The 13,132-nt window shown below is 38.3% G+C and overlaps 1 protein-coding gene across 1 annotated transcript; it reads right to left on the bottom strand.

Moving 5' to 3' along the window:
* Positions 1 to 247: 247 nt before the first annotated feature.
* On the bottom strand, positions 248 to 8,538 carry LOC119912267 (butyrophilin subfamily 2 member A2-like). The gene is made up of 6 exons (XM_038731380.1): positions 8,291 to 8,538; positions 6,009 to 6,350; positions 4,094 to 4,301; positions 2,646 to 2,710; positions 1,818 to 1,922; positions 248 to 1,594 (listed from the first exon to the last, which is right to left on the bottom strand). The coding sequence occupies exons 1-6, from the start codon at positions 8,349 to 8,351 to the stop codon at positions 948 to 950; spliced, it is 1,428 nt and encodes a 475-aa protein (XP_038587308.1). The 5' UTR covers positions 8,352 to 8,538; the 3' UTR covers positions 248 to 947.
* Positions 8,539 to 13,132: the final 4,594 nt, after the last annotated feature.

The raw sequence follows: 13,132 nt of genomic DNA on the forward strand, positions 1-13,132 counted from the left end.
TATGTATAAATCAATGAATGGTGCTGGATTGACCTAAACATTGCACAAACAAATATTACCACAAATTATCATAAGTGGGCGCTCTATCTGTTCAAAGGTTTTAGAATTGCGTGTGAAATAAGAGCACTGTAATTTTCAAAAACATGCAAACATTAAATTTTCTTGTTTTCAGTTTAGTTTTACTTTTTAAAACTACAGAACAACGTGAAATAATAAAAAAGCTATGTAAAAAAATCAAACACCCATTAAATCTATCCCTAAGTAGTTTAATGCATATGTGAAATGTGCACAGGACTTTTGAAATAAAGATTATGCACTGAACAGACAGAATACATATAAAAATGCAGCATAAAGAGAAATTTTACATTAGGTTGATAACATGATAATGAATCTACATAAAGTAACTGCAAAAACAGCTTTCATGGTTTAAATACCAGAAATCTGAATCAATGAGTCAAGAGTCCTGAGGGTCACCATCCAGGGTGACTTGCAATTGGACAGCCAGGTGGACCACTCGCTGACTTCAGACAACTTTTTGAAACTGTGATAATGCTGAACGGTCAAAAAACTAAACAAACAACCCCAGAAACACTTTTTAAGCTTATTGCTACAGATGAAATATTTAAATTTCGAGAATGAATGCATTAATTCTGAAATATTAAATTAATAAATTGTTTTTCACCTGAAGAGAAAAAAAGGACTCCATGTGTAACGGGTATTATAAGATGGGTCTAAAAAGGTCAGATCACCATATGTTGCACACTGCTACATACAAGGTTTCGAGATGTCTGAAACCTTTGCTGCCAGCTGCTGCCAGTTCACCGAGTTACAAAGGGTCCCAAGCATTTTGTAAATATTTGTTATGCCAACTATTTGTATAAAACCCACCGAAACTCCCAGCCACGAGCACCACAGATTTTAGTTTCACAATCACATTCCTGCTGTTCTCATGACAGCAACAGCTCCGAATCTTCAGGCAAATCTGCCAGAACACTGTACGGGTTATTAGACAGGGTGGAGAAGGTGGATCTACGTTGGGCCCTGTAATTGTTTCGACGAGGCACAGACAGGCTCATTGTGCGGCGAACAGGATTTTCCTCTGAAAAAGGACCGGGCAACACAGCACTGTAATCTGTCAAAAGAGCAGGGCTGCTGTGGCTGTGACCGCTTCTTTGGATCAGGGGGCCAGCTGCTGTAAATTGTATTGAGACGCCAGGTTTTGAATCTTTGATCTGGGGTAGGTTGACAGATTTTGGACGTTTGCCATTTGTTGAGGACGCTGGTTTTGGATTGTTGTCGTAGGGAAACTGGTGTGGGGGTGGGTTATTGGGTTTTGAGACGTCTGGTGAGGGATTAGAAGGACTATGGTCAAACAGGGGCTGGTCATGCTGGCACACAACGTGACTCTGCTTAGATCTGACTTCTTTCAGCTCTTCAGTTAGTTGGTCGATGATCTTTTCTTTGTTGTGAAGGCTCAACATCAGTTCATCTATGTATCTCAGATGTTCATTGCAGTCATTTCCCATGTCAGCCTGGTTTCTCTGGGTGTAAACCTCTGTTGTACTTCCATTGTCTGGCAATTTATGTCCCCCAGCTGTGTGAACAAAAAATGTTCTGTTTTCACTTGACATTTCAGTTTTGTTACTATAAACTCCCAAACAGAAATGGAATATATATTGGAAACTCCAATATCATATCAAAAGACATTGATATAAAGATATCACCAATATTCTACACATATTTGTGTCTTGGGGGCATTTGGCTGAGGAAGATGGTGATGAATTTTGGGACTTAGCAGCTGCAGATAAAACACTTACCTGATTTTCCACATTTCTTGTACAAGTAGGCAATAAATGCACAAAGTATTATGATTATCAGACCAACGATGATGACGATTACAGTGCAGGATATCTTGCTGTCATCTGAAATGAGATTCAAAGATTACACAGAAATAAGTTTGTTATATGATATTTCAGAAATGCGATATACTACACAAAAAGACCTTCTGAGTAATTTGTTTAAGATTATCAGGAGCTTCAGTTCAGCACTGCATGCATCCACCACTTTTAGCAAACTAAGTACAGTCACATTTAAAGGGTTTATTGAAATCCAAAACATCTGGTATCTGTGGCTGTAATAAGCACAGCCAATTATCATATTCGATCTAAATGTCAGATACATAAAATTGACTTAACGATCTTAGTCAGAATAATATCAGTATGTTATTACCCTAAAATGATTGAAATATGATCCAAATCTTACAAAACAGCATTAGAACAGGCAATAATGACCAAAATATGTTAACATAATTTAGTGTACACATTTTTTGAAAGAACAAAATATTCAGAAAAATTAATGGGAAATTAATTGACTGTTGTTGCTGTTGTTGGCCTTTTATGTGTTAACTGTAAAGACTTCTGGAAAAACTACAGATGTTGCCATATTGGAGAAAACTTATAATTGTCAAGGGAAAAGAGATGATGAGAGAACAAAACCCAAAACTAGTTACAGTTTTTAATCCGCATACATAGTAGCGTAATTGATTATAGAAGACCTGTACGCGGCTGTGAAAATGGCAGTGAGGTTTAAAGCATGTGAATGTAGTTAATCCAGTTGATAAGAGGATTATTAAAAAGGCAGCGTACCTGGCATGTAAATATCTGTGACCCTCATCTGATTTATCTGCGGCTGGTGAACTCTGCAGGTGACCCTGTGATGAAAAGACACAAGTTGCAAGTTTTAGTTTTGTTAGTTATTAATTGAAAGGTGTAGAGTTGATGCTGGAAAACGTAGCTTCTTTTTCACCACCAGTGGTGGACAGTATCTAAGTACATTTACTCAAGTACTGTAATTAAGTACAAATTGGAAGTACCTGTAATTTACTTATAGTAGTAGAGTATTTTCTTTTCGTGCCACTTTCTACTTCATTCTGCATCTCAAAGGGAAATATTGTACTTTTCACTTCACTACATTTATCTAAGAGCTTTAGTAGTTACTTTATAAATTAAGTTTTACAAACAAAACATATAGAGTTTATAAAGTATGTTTTATTATTAAACTACCCAACAGTTTATACAAGTACAGCTGAAATGATTAGTCAGTTGACACAAATAAAATTGGCAACTATTTTTATCATTTAAGCTGTTTTTCATTTTAAAACAATTCATGGTTTCAAGCTTCACAGATATGAAGATTTGCTGCTTTTCCTTTTAATTATTATTTGAATGTGTTGTTAAATATGTTGAGGTCTGTTGGCCTGAAGGTTTGGACAAAACAAAGCATTATGAAGGCGTCACTATGGGCTCTGGGTAATTGTGACAGCATTTCTCACTATTTTAAAATTTTTTACAAACAATAAATCGATTATTGAAGAAAATAATCAGCAGATGAAATTGTAATGAAAATAATTATTAGTTGCAGTCCAATACAAAAAAAACCAGTAAAACCCTGCTTAATAATACATGAGTAATAATAATTGCATTATCTAATTTATAATAGTATAACAGTCACAGGAGACATTTTCTGTATTGAGTACTTTTACTTTTAATACTTTAGGTACATTTACCTGTTTATATTTACATACTTTTATATAACATTTTCAATGCAGTATTTTTACAGTGTGGAATATTGCGTCCACCTCTGTTCACAGGTATGAAACACCAACCTGTAGAGTACTACATGAACTAATATGTTTCACGTTTTGTAGCTTACGGCCAATAAACACATGAGGAAGTGCATCATCAGCGCTGACGCCACACTGACATAACATTTGTTTTTAGCCTCGCTAGCGGAGTCGCTCAAGGGTTGGCAATGTCAGGTTAGCCTGTCTGTTAGTCCACCACTTTGGTCCAGACTGAAATATCTCAACAACTATTAAATGCATCTGCTGCCATGAAATACACGGTTCTCTCCAGATTTTAGTGTGAGAGAGCCTTTACTGCTGGAAATTGATTTTTGCTTGACACATATTGAGTGGAGTATATAAGATTTTGAGCTAACGGAAACTCTAACCTCCTTGGGTGAAGTAAATAAAGCAAATGACAACTTAGATTTGAAAATGGAAGTATGAATGAGTATTAATCTGAAATTGAACCTGTTGGTGGTAGCAGTCGCTCTCCTTGTGACAGTGAAACATCCCCTGGAGTTTAGATAACTCTTCTGGGTTTCAGCGCTGATGTTGTTTCCCTGTTCATCATGAAACGTTATCTCAGGCTCCGGCCACCAGCAGTTGGCTTCACACTGCAGAGTCTTTCCACCATCCACAGCAGGAACAGCTGAGAGCTTTGGCTCAGAAACTGCACCTAGAAAAACAAGAATTATACAAGGCGTGACCTTTGAACTTTCCATCCAATATATCTGTCAACATTTGTAAAATAAATAAATTATTTTTAATCTGTTTAAACAGTCTGTATGCACTATTATCTGAAAGCATTTTGGGAATGCTTATTTGCTTCCCTGCTGAGCGTCTGATGAGATAAGATTGGTACCACTCTCACATCTGTGTGGTTATCATAGCTTAGCGTAAAAACTGGAAACTAGAAAACAGTTGATGTTTTACGGGGGTTTATGTTATGTATGCAGTTTTGAGACGTTGCCAGGAAGTTACTTCTCTAAGCAAAGAAATAGTCTGGCACATAATTCTCCAGAAAACATCAACTGTCATTATTACAAATTGTCATTGCCATTATTGTTTTTCTATAAATTATTGTTTAATAATGAAACAATCTTTGTAAAAAAGATTATTGTTAATTAACCTATTTAAGCTGTCCATCATTACTGGTCAAGGGTCACTACTGTTATTTGTCAAGTGATTGAAAGAGGAATAAGGGAGAGGTGTAAAAATAATTCTGCAATGTCACCCACGCACACCAGCCCAAAACTCAGTTTGCACCAGATTTACTTCCCTTTTGATTTTCCCTCCTTACACAATGAATCTTAACCTTACCAAACACTACTACTTTTTGGGTGATCTAGCTACTCAATAACAAAACAAATCAAACAAGACAGAAACATTCAACTCTCATACACACCTAAAACTAAACAAAAACAAAACACATTCAAACAATGTATCTATTACCAATTTTTTTTTTAAATAAAGAAAAATAGTAAATTGAAACTTAGATCCATAGGTCCTGTCCACAGAGCACTCAACCCGTTCATGCAAAAGTTGGGGGTTTTTTTTGCATTTAACCCATTTAGCTGAAGCTTTTATCCAAAGCGACTTACATTTGCTACATCCTGTATATGTTAGAGGTTGCACGCCTCAACTAGGGGTGAAGTGTTTTGCCCAGGGACACACTGGTGGATGTGTCACAGTGGGAATCAAACCTGGGTCTGTTACACCAATGGCATGTGTCTTATGCACTGTCCCACCCACCACTCCAAGTTTTACCTCAATTTTACTTTAGATATAGGGCACATAATGCCCCATAAAACAGCTTACTGTCATTTGTACACTTTTTTCTACAGAAACAATTATTAATAATTAAACAATCTTTGTAACAAAGATTATTAGGCCTATTGATTATTGAGCTTTACAAGAGCTGGTTAGCAGATTTTGCTACCTTTGAACTTTGCTAAGCTACGCTAATGTGAACATGTGAACTAGGTTAATTGGTGAGTGGTGTGAGTGGTTGTTTGTCTATGTGATGGACTGGTGACCTGTCCAGGGTGTACCCTGCCTTTTGCCCGATGGCAGCTGGTATTGGCTTCAGCCCCCCGCAACCCTGTACGCTATTTCTTTACATGTACCTGAAACATGACTTGGTGGAATTACTAAAAAATGTTCATGGGAGTATTACCTAGTGTGCAGTTTGCTGTTTTTAAACCATTCAAACATTGTACCAACAAAACCTAACCATGATACTGAAACTTAACATCTGTAATAAACAACTAGGCCTGTGCAGCACTCCAAGCTGGACCCTTCTTCATAAAGGAAACAAGCAGCTTTTAGGAGAGAATAACGTCACACAATAGCTTTTACTATGAATACATTTGTTCGGACATACCCACAACAAGCTCCACTGCAACGACCTGCCGATGCGGCTTCTGGAGCGTCTTGCAAATGTATGTTCCTTCATCAGACAGCTGCACGTTGGTAACCCTCAGTGAGATGTTTCCATATTTCAGTTCGTTCATGAAGAGGTTTGACCTGAACTGGAAGTCCAGATTCTTCATCTCGTGGGTCTCACAGCCATCACGGTACAGGAAGACGACGTCTGGATGCAGACCTTCTTTGGACCACTCTACTGTTGGGATGTCATCACTGACACTGATGTGGCAGGGCAGAACGACAGTATCACCAGCAAGGGCCTGGATCTTCCTTGATACACTATTCTCCGAGGCTCCACCTAGGAAACAAAACAAAACACAAAACATGGTAGTGGTGAAATTCATATTTTTCTTCTTGTCATCAAATCCCCTGACAAAGACCAAAACCAACACTGAATGTATCCTGAAGTACAACAAGTACTTTTTGTGTATCCAAAGCCTGGTACAGCTTATTCCTCTGTGCCATAGGCTGTTGTTGTCCAAAAACTATTAGAAACACATTTATAGATACACAGTTTATTTTTACTGAACTTTACACACCGTCCTGCTGCCCCAAATAGAGCATTAAAGTGTATAAATCCACAGATGAAAATAGTTCCCAATAAATTTACTCCTGTTTGACTAACATTTGCTAAAAACTACAGTGTCCTGCTAAGCCACAAAAAAGAAACAGAAACGTTAGAAACTTAGCTAGTGATATCAGTGGAGCATTTAGTATCTAAAAAGTCAGATATTTCAGTTTTAGCTTTACAGCTTGTTTCATCTGCTATTCAGTCAGTCCACCAGGTAGACTGAAATTAGTTAATTAATTAATGAAACCTAATGACCATGGTGATCTGTTGACATTTAATTTAACACGTTTAAAACGTTTTCACACATCTTATGCTCGTCATCAGCTTGTATCAGGGTGCTGTAGCTTTTTTAAGGTGGTATTGTCATGTCATAAAAGAGGAATTACCCAGAGGTGTAAAACCATACTGCATTGTAAGCTCTATGCTTACGCACCACCACTCAGCTCTTCACACATTTACTTCCATGTTAACTTTCCCTCCTTACGCAATTTGTTTTATCCTTAACAAATAGGCTACTGCGTCCTGTAGGCCTAGGGATAGAGCCGGGACGATTGAAACACTTTTCAGATAGGCTATACGTCATTTTAAAACATAACATTACAGACAGAAGTCATTTGTTGTCATCAGCAACTCACGTGTGTGTTCTATCCAGGTGTTATTTTTTTTAAATGTGGAAACACTTCAGTATAATTTCACTTTGAACGAAAGGTGCGCATTGTTTCATCCGTGGAAGAAGCACAACGATATAGTTATTCTTGCTTTTATTTCGAAAGTTTGACACTGCCCTTCTTAATACGTAATTGCAAACTCATTATGTCCTTTTTCTTAATAAAAAAATAATATAAACATAACTTAGCTAGCTAACTAGAATATCCACAGTTAATGCACATTTGGATTAGATATTGGCTGCCCTTCTTCTACATCTGCAGCCTTTTTTCCTGGTCCACTGTGAAGACCGTATTATTTGGCTGTGAGTATCCTGGTGGTCCAGCCTGCAGCCTAGTGGACTCAAACCCAACCAAACTGCAACCGCTTAACATCGTCTACAAAGCCTCTGGCGCTTAACTTCCCATTTGGGCACCAAAAATAGGGTGAAGTCAGGTATATTGGGATAGCATAACAAAAAAAACTTTTTCTTCTCCCCTGAAAGCTTTAAGTCAAACTTATTGCTAAGACCTTGCTGTCAATGCACATGACTAAAGTACATAATTTATGTCATCACACGGGGTGTGGTCTTCATCAAACAAGAAGTTGATCTCAAAAAACAAGAGTTAACGGGAAATGACAGGCTTCAGCTTGATTTTGGCCTAAGGGTAAAACATTTTATGACTAATATACTGTAGTTTTAAATGATAGGCCTATACAAAACATGTATGGTGTAATAGTGTACCAAAATACAAAATATTGTTTGGAAATGACTTTGTTTCCATTTTTTAAATTAGGACATTTTCTTGCTGTCCCAAATTACCAAAGGTGTTGTGGTAATTTGGGACAGCATGTTTCAGGTATACTGGGACAGTGTTAAAAGGCTATTAAAATGAAATTTATCACTAGTGTAGATTCTTAAAACCAGATATACAGAAGGACCACACATCTATGACAACACAAATTCAACGCAAGGTAAAGGCTTCAAAACAGATAAAAACATCCAACACTCATATACATACCTGCGCAACACAAAAAACCATACAGGGAAGCAACCAGGAAGAGACGGCGACACATGGCCATAACTAAAACTAATAAAAGAAAACAAAAAAAACCACATAGAAACAATCTATTACAGGTTTAAAAAATTTAAATAGGCTACACTGAGTGTCTGAAACTTAGGAAACTACACCCATAGCTCCTGTCTACAAAGTAACCTGAGTCAGACTGACTCTTCTCGGTTCATGCAAAAGTTTTACTGAACGATACTTTCGATTTAAAGAACAGCGTCGTATTAGTAGAGAAGATGGTGCGTTCAATGCGACCGGGAAACAAAAGTTATTTGAATGAAGTCTGTGAAGATTCTCAGTCATCTAGGTCCTAGTTATCAATTTAAGTTTAAAGTCAAAGGCAACTGGACTTTTCCAGTATCTTCAACCAAGTCCAGTTGCCCTTGACTTGATTCAAATAATCGAATGAAAAAAGTCTTCTTAATTATTTTGAGGGCAGGTATGCTTTAAAAAGACAATCCTGTTAAAAAATGGTGGGTAGATGGCTTGGCACAAAACATGTTTCGCATTAGTGTGTCAAGTTAAGGTGCGCTTTAAATGTTTTTTTTTATACCTGTTTATATAGCTAGAGGAAATATATTTAGAAGTACATATTAACCAGTTGTTGATTAATGCACCGCCACAGACCCAGTGCATGACATGTCACGTGGTCAGTTTGCCAGTGAAGAACGTCAAAGAAACAGATAATCATACAAAGGTTTTAGGCCACTTCCCACTCCAGTTTTAGTGTAGGCCTAATCTAATATAACGCTGCATATTTGGTAGATTATTCATGCTGTTGCAGATTGGAAAGAATCACAGGGGCAAATGTGTGATGACATGAACTGATCAAAATATTGACAGTTACAGTTAACCATACTTAACTGTAGTGAACAATTATGAGTGCAAGTAGATTGTAAATAATTTGACTTGGGCTTTTCAATCAAAATACGATATTCAGACAGAAAAAATAATCAGGGAGACCGTTTCCATTTATTAGGCCTACTTATATTTTCTCAATGGAGTTATTAATAATTGATTGTCAGCGTGAGGATCTCGGTAATCATTCATTGTGTATTTCCATTCACTCGTGTTGACTGATTGCACACAGAGACACTGCACAGCACAATGCAACAATGCACAATACGATGACAGCTCAAAAATGGAGATCTCGTTGCCCCAGCGCTTACTGGTAACCAACCTGCACAAACAAAAGCACCTGCACCTTCACTGCAGTGTGCTGCTGAGTCAAATGTTTTCTTGAATATTACATAATCAAGTATAAGGAAAGTCTCGCATGTTTCACTTCATGTGTGACCCAGCACGTTTTGTTAAGATCTTCGAAGCTGTTTTATTTACATCCGTCATATGTTTATGATGTGCGTCCATAACTCCTGGGATGAGAGCGAGAAGAGAGAGCTGCTCTGAGTGGGCGGAGTAAGCTGTGAAATTTCCATCACAGCTGAGACAGTTGAGTCCACTGCAGTTAGAGGCTTCAATACCAAATTTTGTCTGGGTAACTGTGTAACTTGTCTTGCTGAACTTTCATGTTGATCCTGTTGATCGCACCGACGCTGACCTGGACTTAACAGGTAAATTAATTTCAGTTTCAACAGATTTTTGCCTTTGACTGGTTGGTAGCCTACCTATTTTACCTTCGTCTATGGTTCCATAGAAAAAAGCAGGATCGTGATCAGCCAGTAAATTGAGGACACTCAGACAAGCCAGTTTTCCCGGTGAAGGATATGAATATCAGCCAAATAACAAAGCTGGAACTGAAATAGATTTGAAGGGTTCATTTGTAAAAACAAACAAAAAACAGATATCTCTCTTTCTATTTTTTCTCCTAAAACAAGTTGTTTGCATACCCCAGGGAATATCAATTAAACAGGTCCTGGTGTATCTGTTTTAAGAAAGGCATTTAACTATGTTTTGCAAATGAAAGTTTCATTTTTGTTGATTTCCAACACAGATGATTTGATCTGATGATCTCATTATATTACACTTATTCATTTAGTTGATGCTTTTATCCAAAGCCACTTACAATTGCCTACATGTTAGAGGTCGCCTCTGGAGCAACTAGGGGTCGTGCTCAGGGACACGTTGGTGGATGGGTCACAATGGGGGCTTGAACCCTAGTCCCAAAGGCAGGCATCACCACCCCATCTCATGTTGTTTCCACAATGTAGCCTATTTGTAGGAGGGGGAGGAGGCATACTTTAAATGATTAATTATTTTGAGAGGCACTTTTCAAAACAAGATTACTAAGTGGACCAACTAATGGAAGCACTGCACTAACTTGCTTTTACATCATGCATTTACACTTATGCGTAGTCCAAGTAGACAAGATGTCTTTCCTTTGTTTTTACACAACTTATGTTTAGTTTTATATGTTGTTTTCTATATTAGTGGCTTCTAATGGTGCCAGTCTTTCTAATTTTAACATTTTATTTGATGGTGCCTTTCATTACACTCAAGGTCTCCTTACATCATAAAATACATCAAGCACCATTAATACATCATTGAAACAGAGCATCAAAAGTAAAAGGTCAACAATCAAATAAAATCAGTGTTGCACATCAGTACAGTGAGTTTGCTAGTTTGAAAAGATGATTATTAAGAGCAGTTTTGAATTTTGTAAGTCCAGTATACATGTGCGATGGGGAGGGGAGAGTTCCAGTTTCCAGTTTAGGAGAAGGCCCTGACACCCATTGTACTGAGGTTGATGGGCGGTAGTGCTAAAATATTTATTGTGGAAGACCACAGGGAACGAGTTAAGGCTCTTAACCTGAGTGGATATGATGGCTCCATTAATGGGCAGTGAGCTTGAGTAGATTTGGAACCAGTGAGCAATAGCTCAGTCTTACAACTGTTGAGTTGTACATAGTTGTCATCCATGTATATCATGTAGGCTGGCACTGACTGTACTGGAGGGGAGTGTGGAACCGGATCAGTGGACAGAGAGGAGTTGATGATGGATGTTATTAGGGAAATGTTAGAAAGCAAGCATGCTTTAACTAGGGTTGTTGGGATTGGATCCAGGTTACATGTGGAGTTGCTGGAGTTGGTAATAATTTCAGAAATGTGAATTTCAGTTTGAAAGCGGAAGTAACAAAAGATGGTGGATGCAGGCAGTGACATTGAACTTCATGATAGGCTGGTCTGGATAATGTTCACAGAGGCAAGATGCTCATGAATTGCAGTAATTATTGGGTTGAAGAAAGTCAAAAAAGCAGAGCACTGTTCATTTGAAAGGTTATTGTTCATATTAGCTTCCAGTGGTTTGAGTAGTCTTTTTCCTGCAGAGAAGAGAGTTCTGGTATTCCCTTCACCTTCCTTGATTATACTGTATAAGCATAGTATGAGATTTTGGATGTTGAGAGAGCATTTTTGTACTAGAGTACATGATAATTTACATCTGTTAAAATGTATAAATCCAGTCTTTTGGTAGAGCCTCTCCATGCGCCGACCTAAGGCCTTAAGCTGACTTAATTCAGATGTGTAGGCCCTACTAGGGGTCAGTATGGGTAAATGAGACAGCCCATGTTTTCATAGGGGCTAGTGTAAGGGCAGAGAATTTTAACTGATGGGAAATAAGACTGGAAAAACAATCAGTAATAGTTAAACCAAAAAACACAGATTAAGAAGTGGTATTTTTTGTTCATGTTGCACCAATTGCCTCCCAGAGCCTGGATATTTAGATATACTTGCAGACTTAGCAAAACAGAGCCAGGTAGGGCTTACACTAGTTTCCTCTTTAATAAAGATAGTTAGACTATCGGACTTTCTGCACCAGAGTTATATGCTGTCGCTACTTTTTTGCTGTCGTGCTCTGGATAAAACACTCCGTAAAAACACTCTGACCTTCCCAACCTGTTCCTCTCTCTCTCTCTCTCTCTCTCTCTCTCTCTCTCTCTCTCTCTCTCTCTCTCTCTCTCTCTCTCTCTCTCTCTCTCTCTCTCTCTCTCTCTCTCTCTCTCTCTCTCTCTCTCACTAGAGACCGCCAGTGGACCATCGTCTTACCTGAGCAAGGTAGTTAACCCTAACATTGTCATTCCTGTGTGTGAAATTGATTGTGAGCGTGAGAATCTCATTCACTCTGTATTTCCATTCCCTCATACTGACTAAATGTACACAGTGGAGACGCCGCAGAACACAATGCAGATCACAACAATACTATGACAGCGCAGCAACATATAAACATAAAATGATGATGATCTCATTGCCCCAGTGAGTGCTGGTAACCAAACATGCACAGGAATGGTCTATGTTGTGTCCAAGCAGGTGATTGTTAAGATGTTCGAGGCTGTAACTTGCATCCATCATATGAACTATAGGCTACGTCTTTATAGGCTCTGGACGCACGAGGGAGTGGAACAAAACTGAAAGTTTATTTTCTGTCTGTAGGGCTTTCATTTTAATCCTGTTCGTGGCACCGATCAACGATTGGGAAGCTAATTATTCTGCTGTTACCGATGCTGCTCTGGATTTAACAGGTATAGCTTAAATTAATTTTCATTTCAACACATTCTGACTTCAACTAGGTGTTGACAGCCCCCGAAGCCCCTACTCTTACCACAACCATCAGAAATGTTGGTACCTAAACCAGGGACACTGACTTTATGCATGTTGACCGGATAACCCTACAGCAGGTAGGGTTACCGTCCCGTGTGTTGCTGCAACGTAGCAAACGGGGGCGTTTCATACTGACGCTGAAGGGTACCTTTAGGTAAAATCCTTACGCTGTCTGAAAGCGTCAGGTATGACGCATTGAGATGAGAATGTGTTGCAATATTAGCCTAATCAAGCAAGTGT

Source organism: Micropterus salmoides, unplaced genomic scaffold (genome assembly GCF_014851395.1).
Source record: "Micropterus salmoides isolate LMB-PRFRI ecotype aquatic unplaced genomic scaffold, ASM1485139v1 Ms_hic_scaffold_2, whole genome shotgun sequence".
Taxonomy (NCBI): Eukaryota; Metazoa; Chordata; class Actinopteri; order Centrarchiformes; family Centrarchidae; genus Micropterus; species Micropterus salmoides.

Bases quoted from the DNA above. Each gene is read 5' to 3' on its own strand.
- LOC119912267 (XM_038731380.1), bottom strand. From the start codon at position 8,351: ATGGCCATGTGTCGCCGTCTCTTCCTGGTTGCTTCCCTGTATGGTTTT. The intron at 4,302-6,008 runs GTATGTCCGAAC...TTGTTTTTCTAG, and splicing joins TGCAGTGGAGCTTGTTGTGG to GTGCAGTTTCTGAGCCAAAG. The intron at 2,711-4,093 runs GTTCAATTTCAG...TTTTCATCACAG, and splicing joins GCGACTGCTACCACCAACAG to GGTCACCTGCAGAGTTCACC.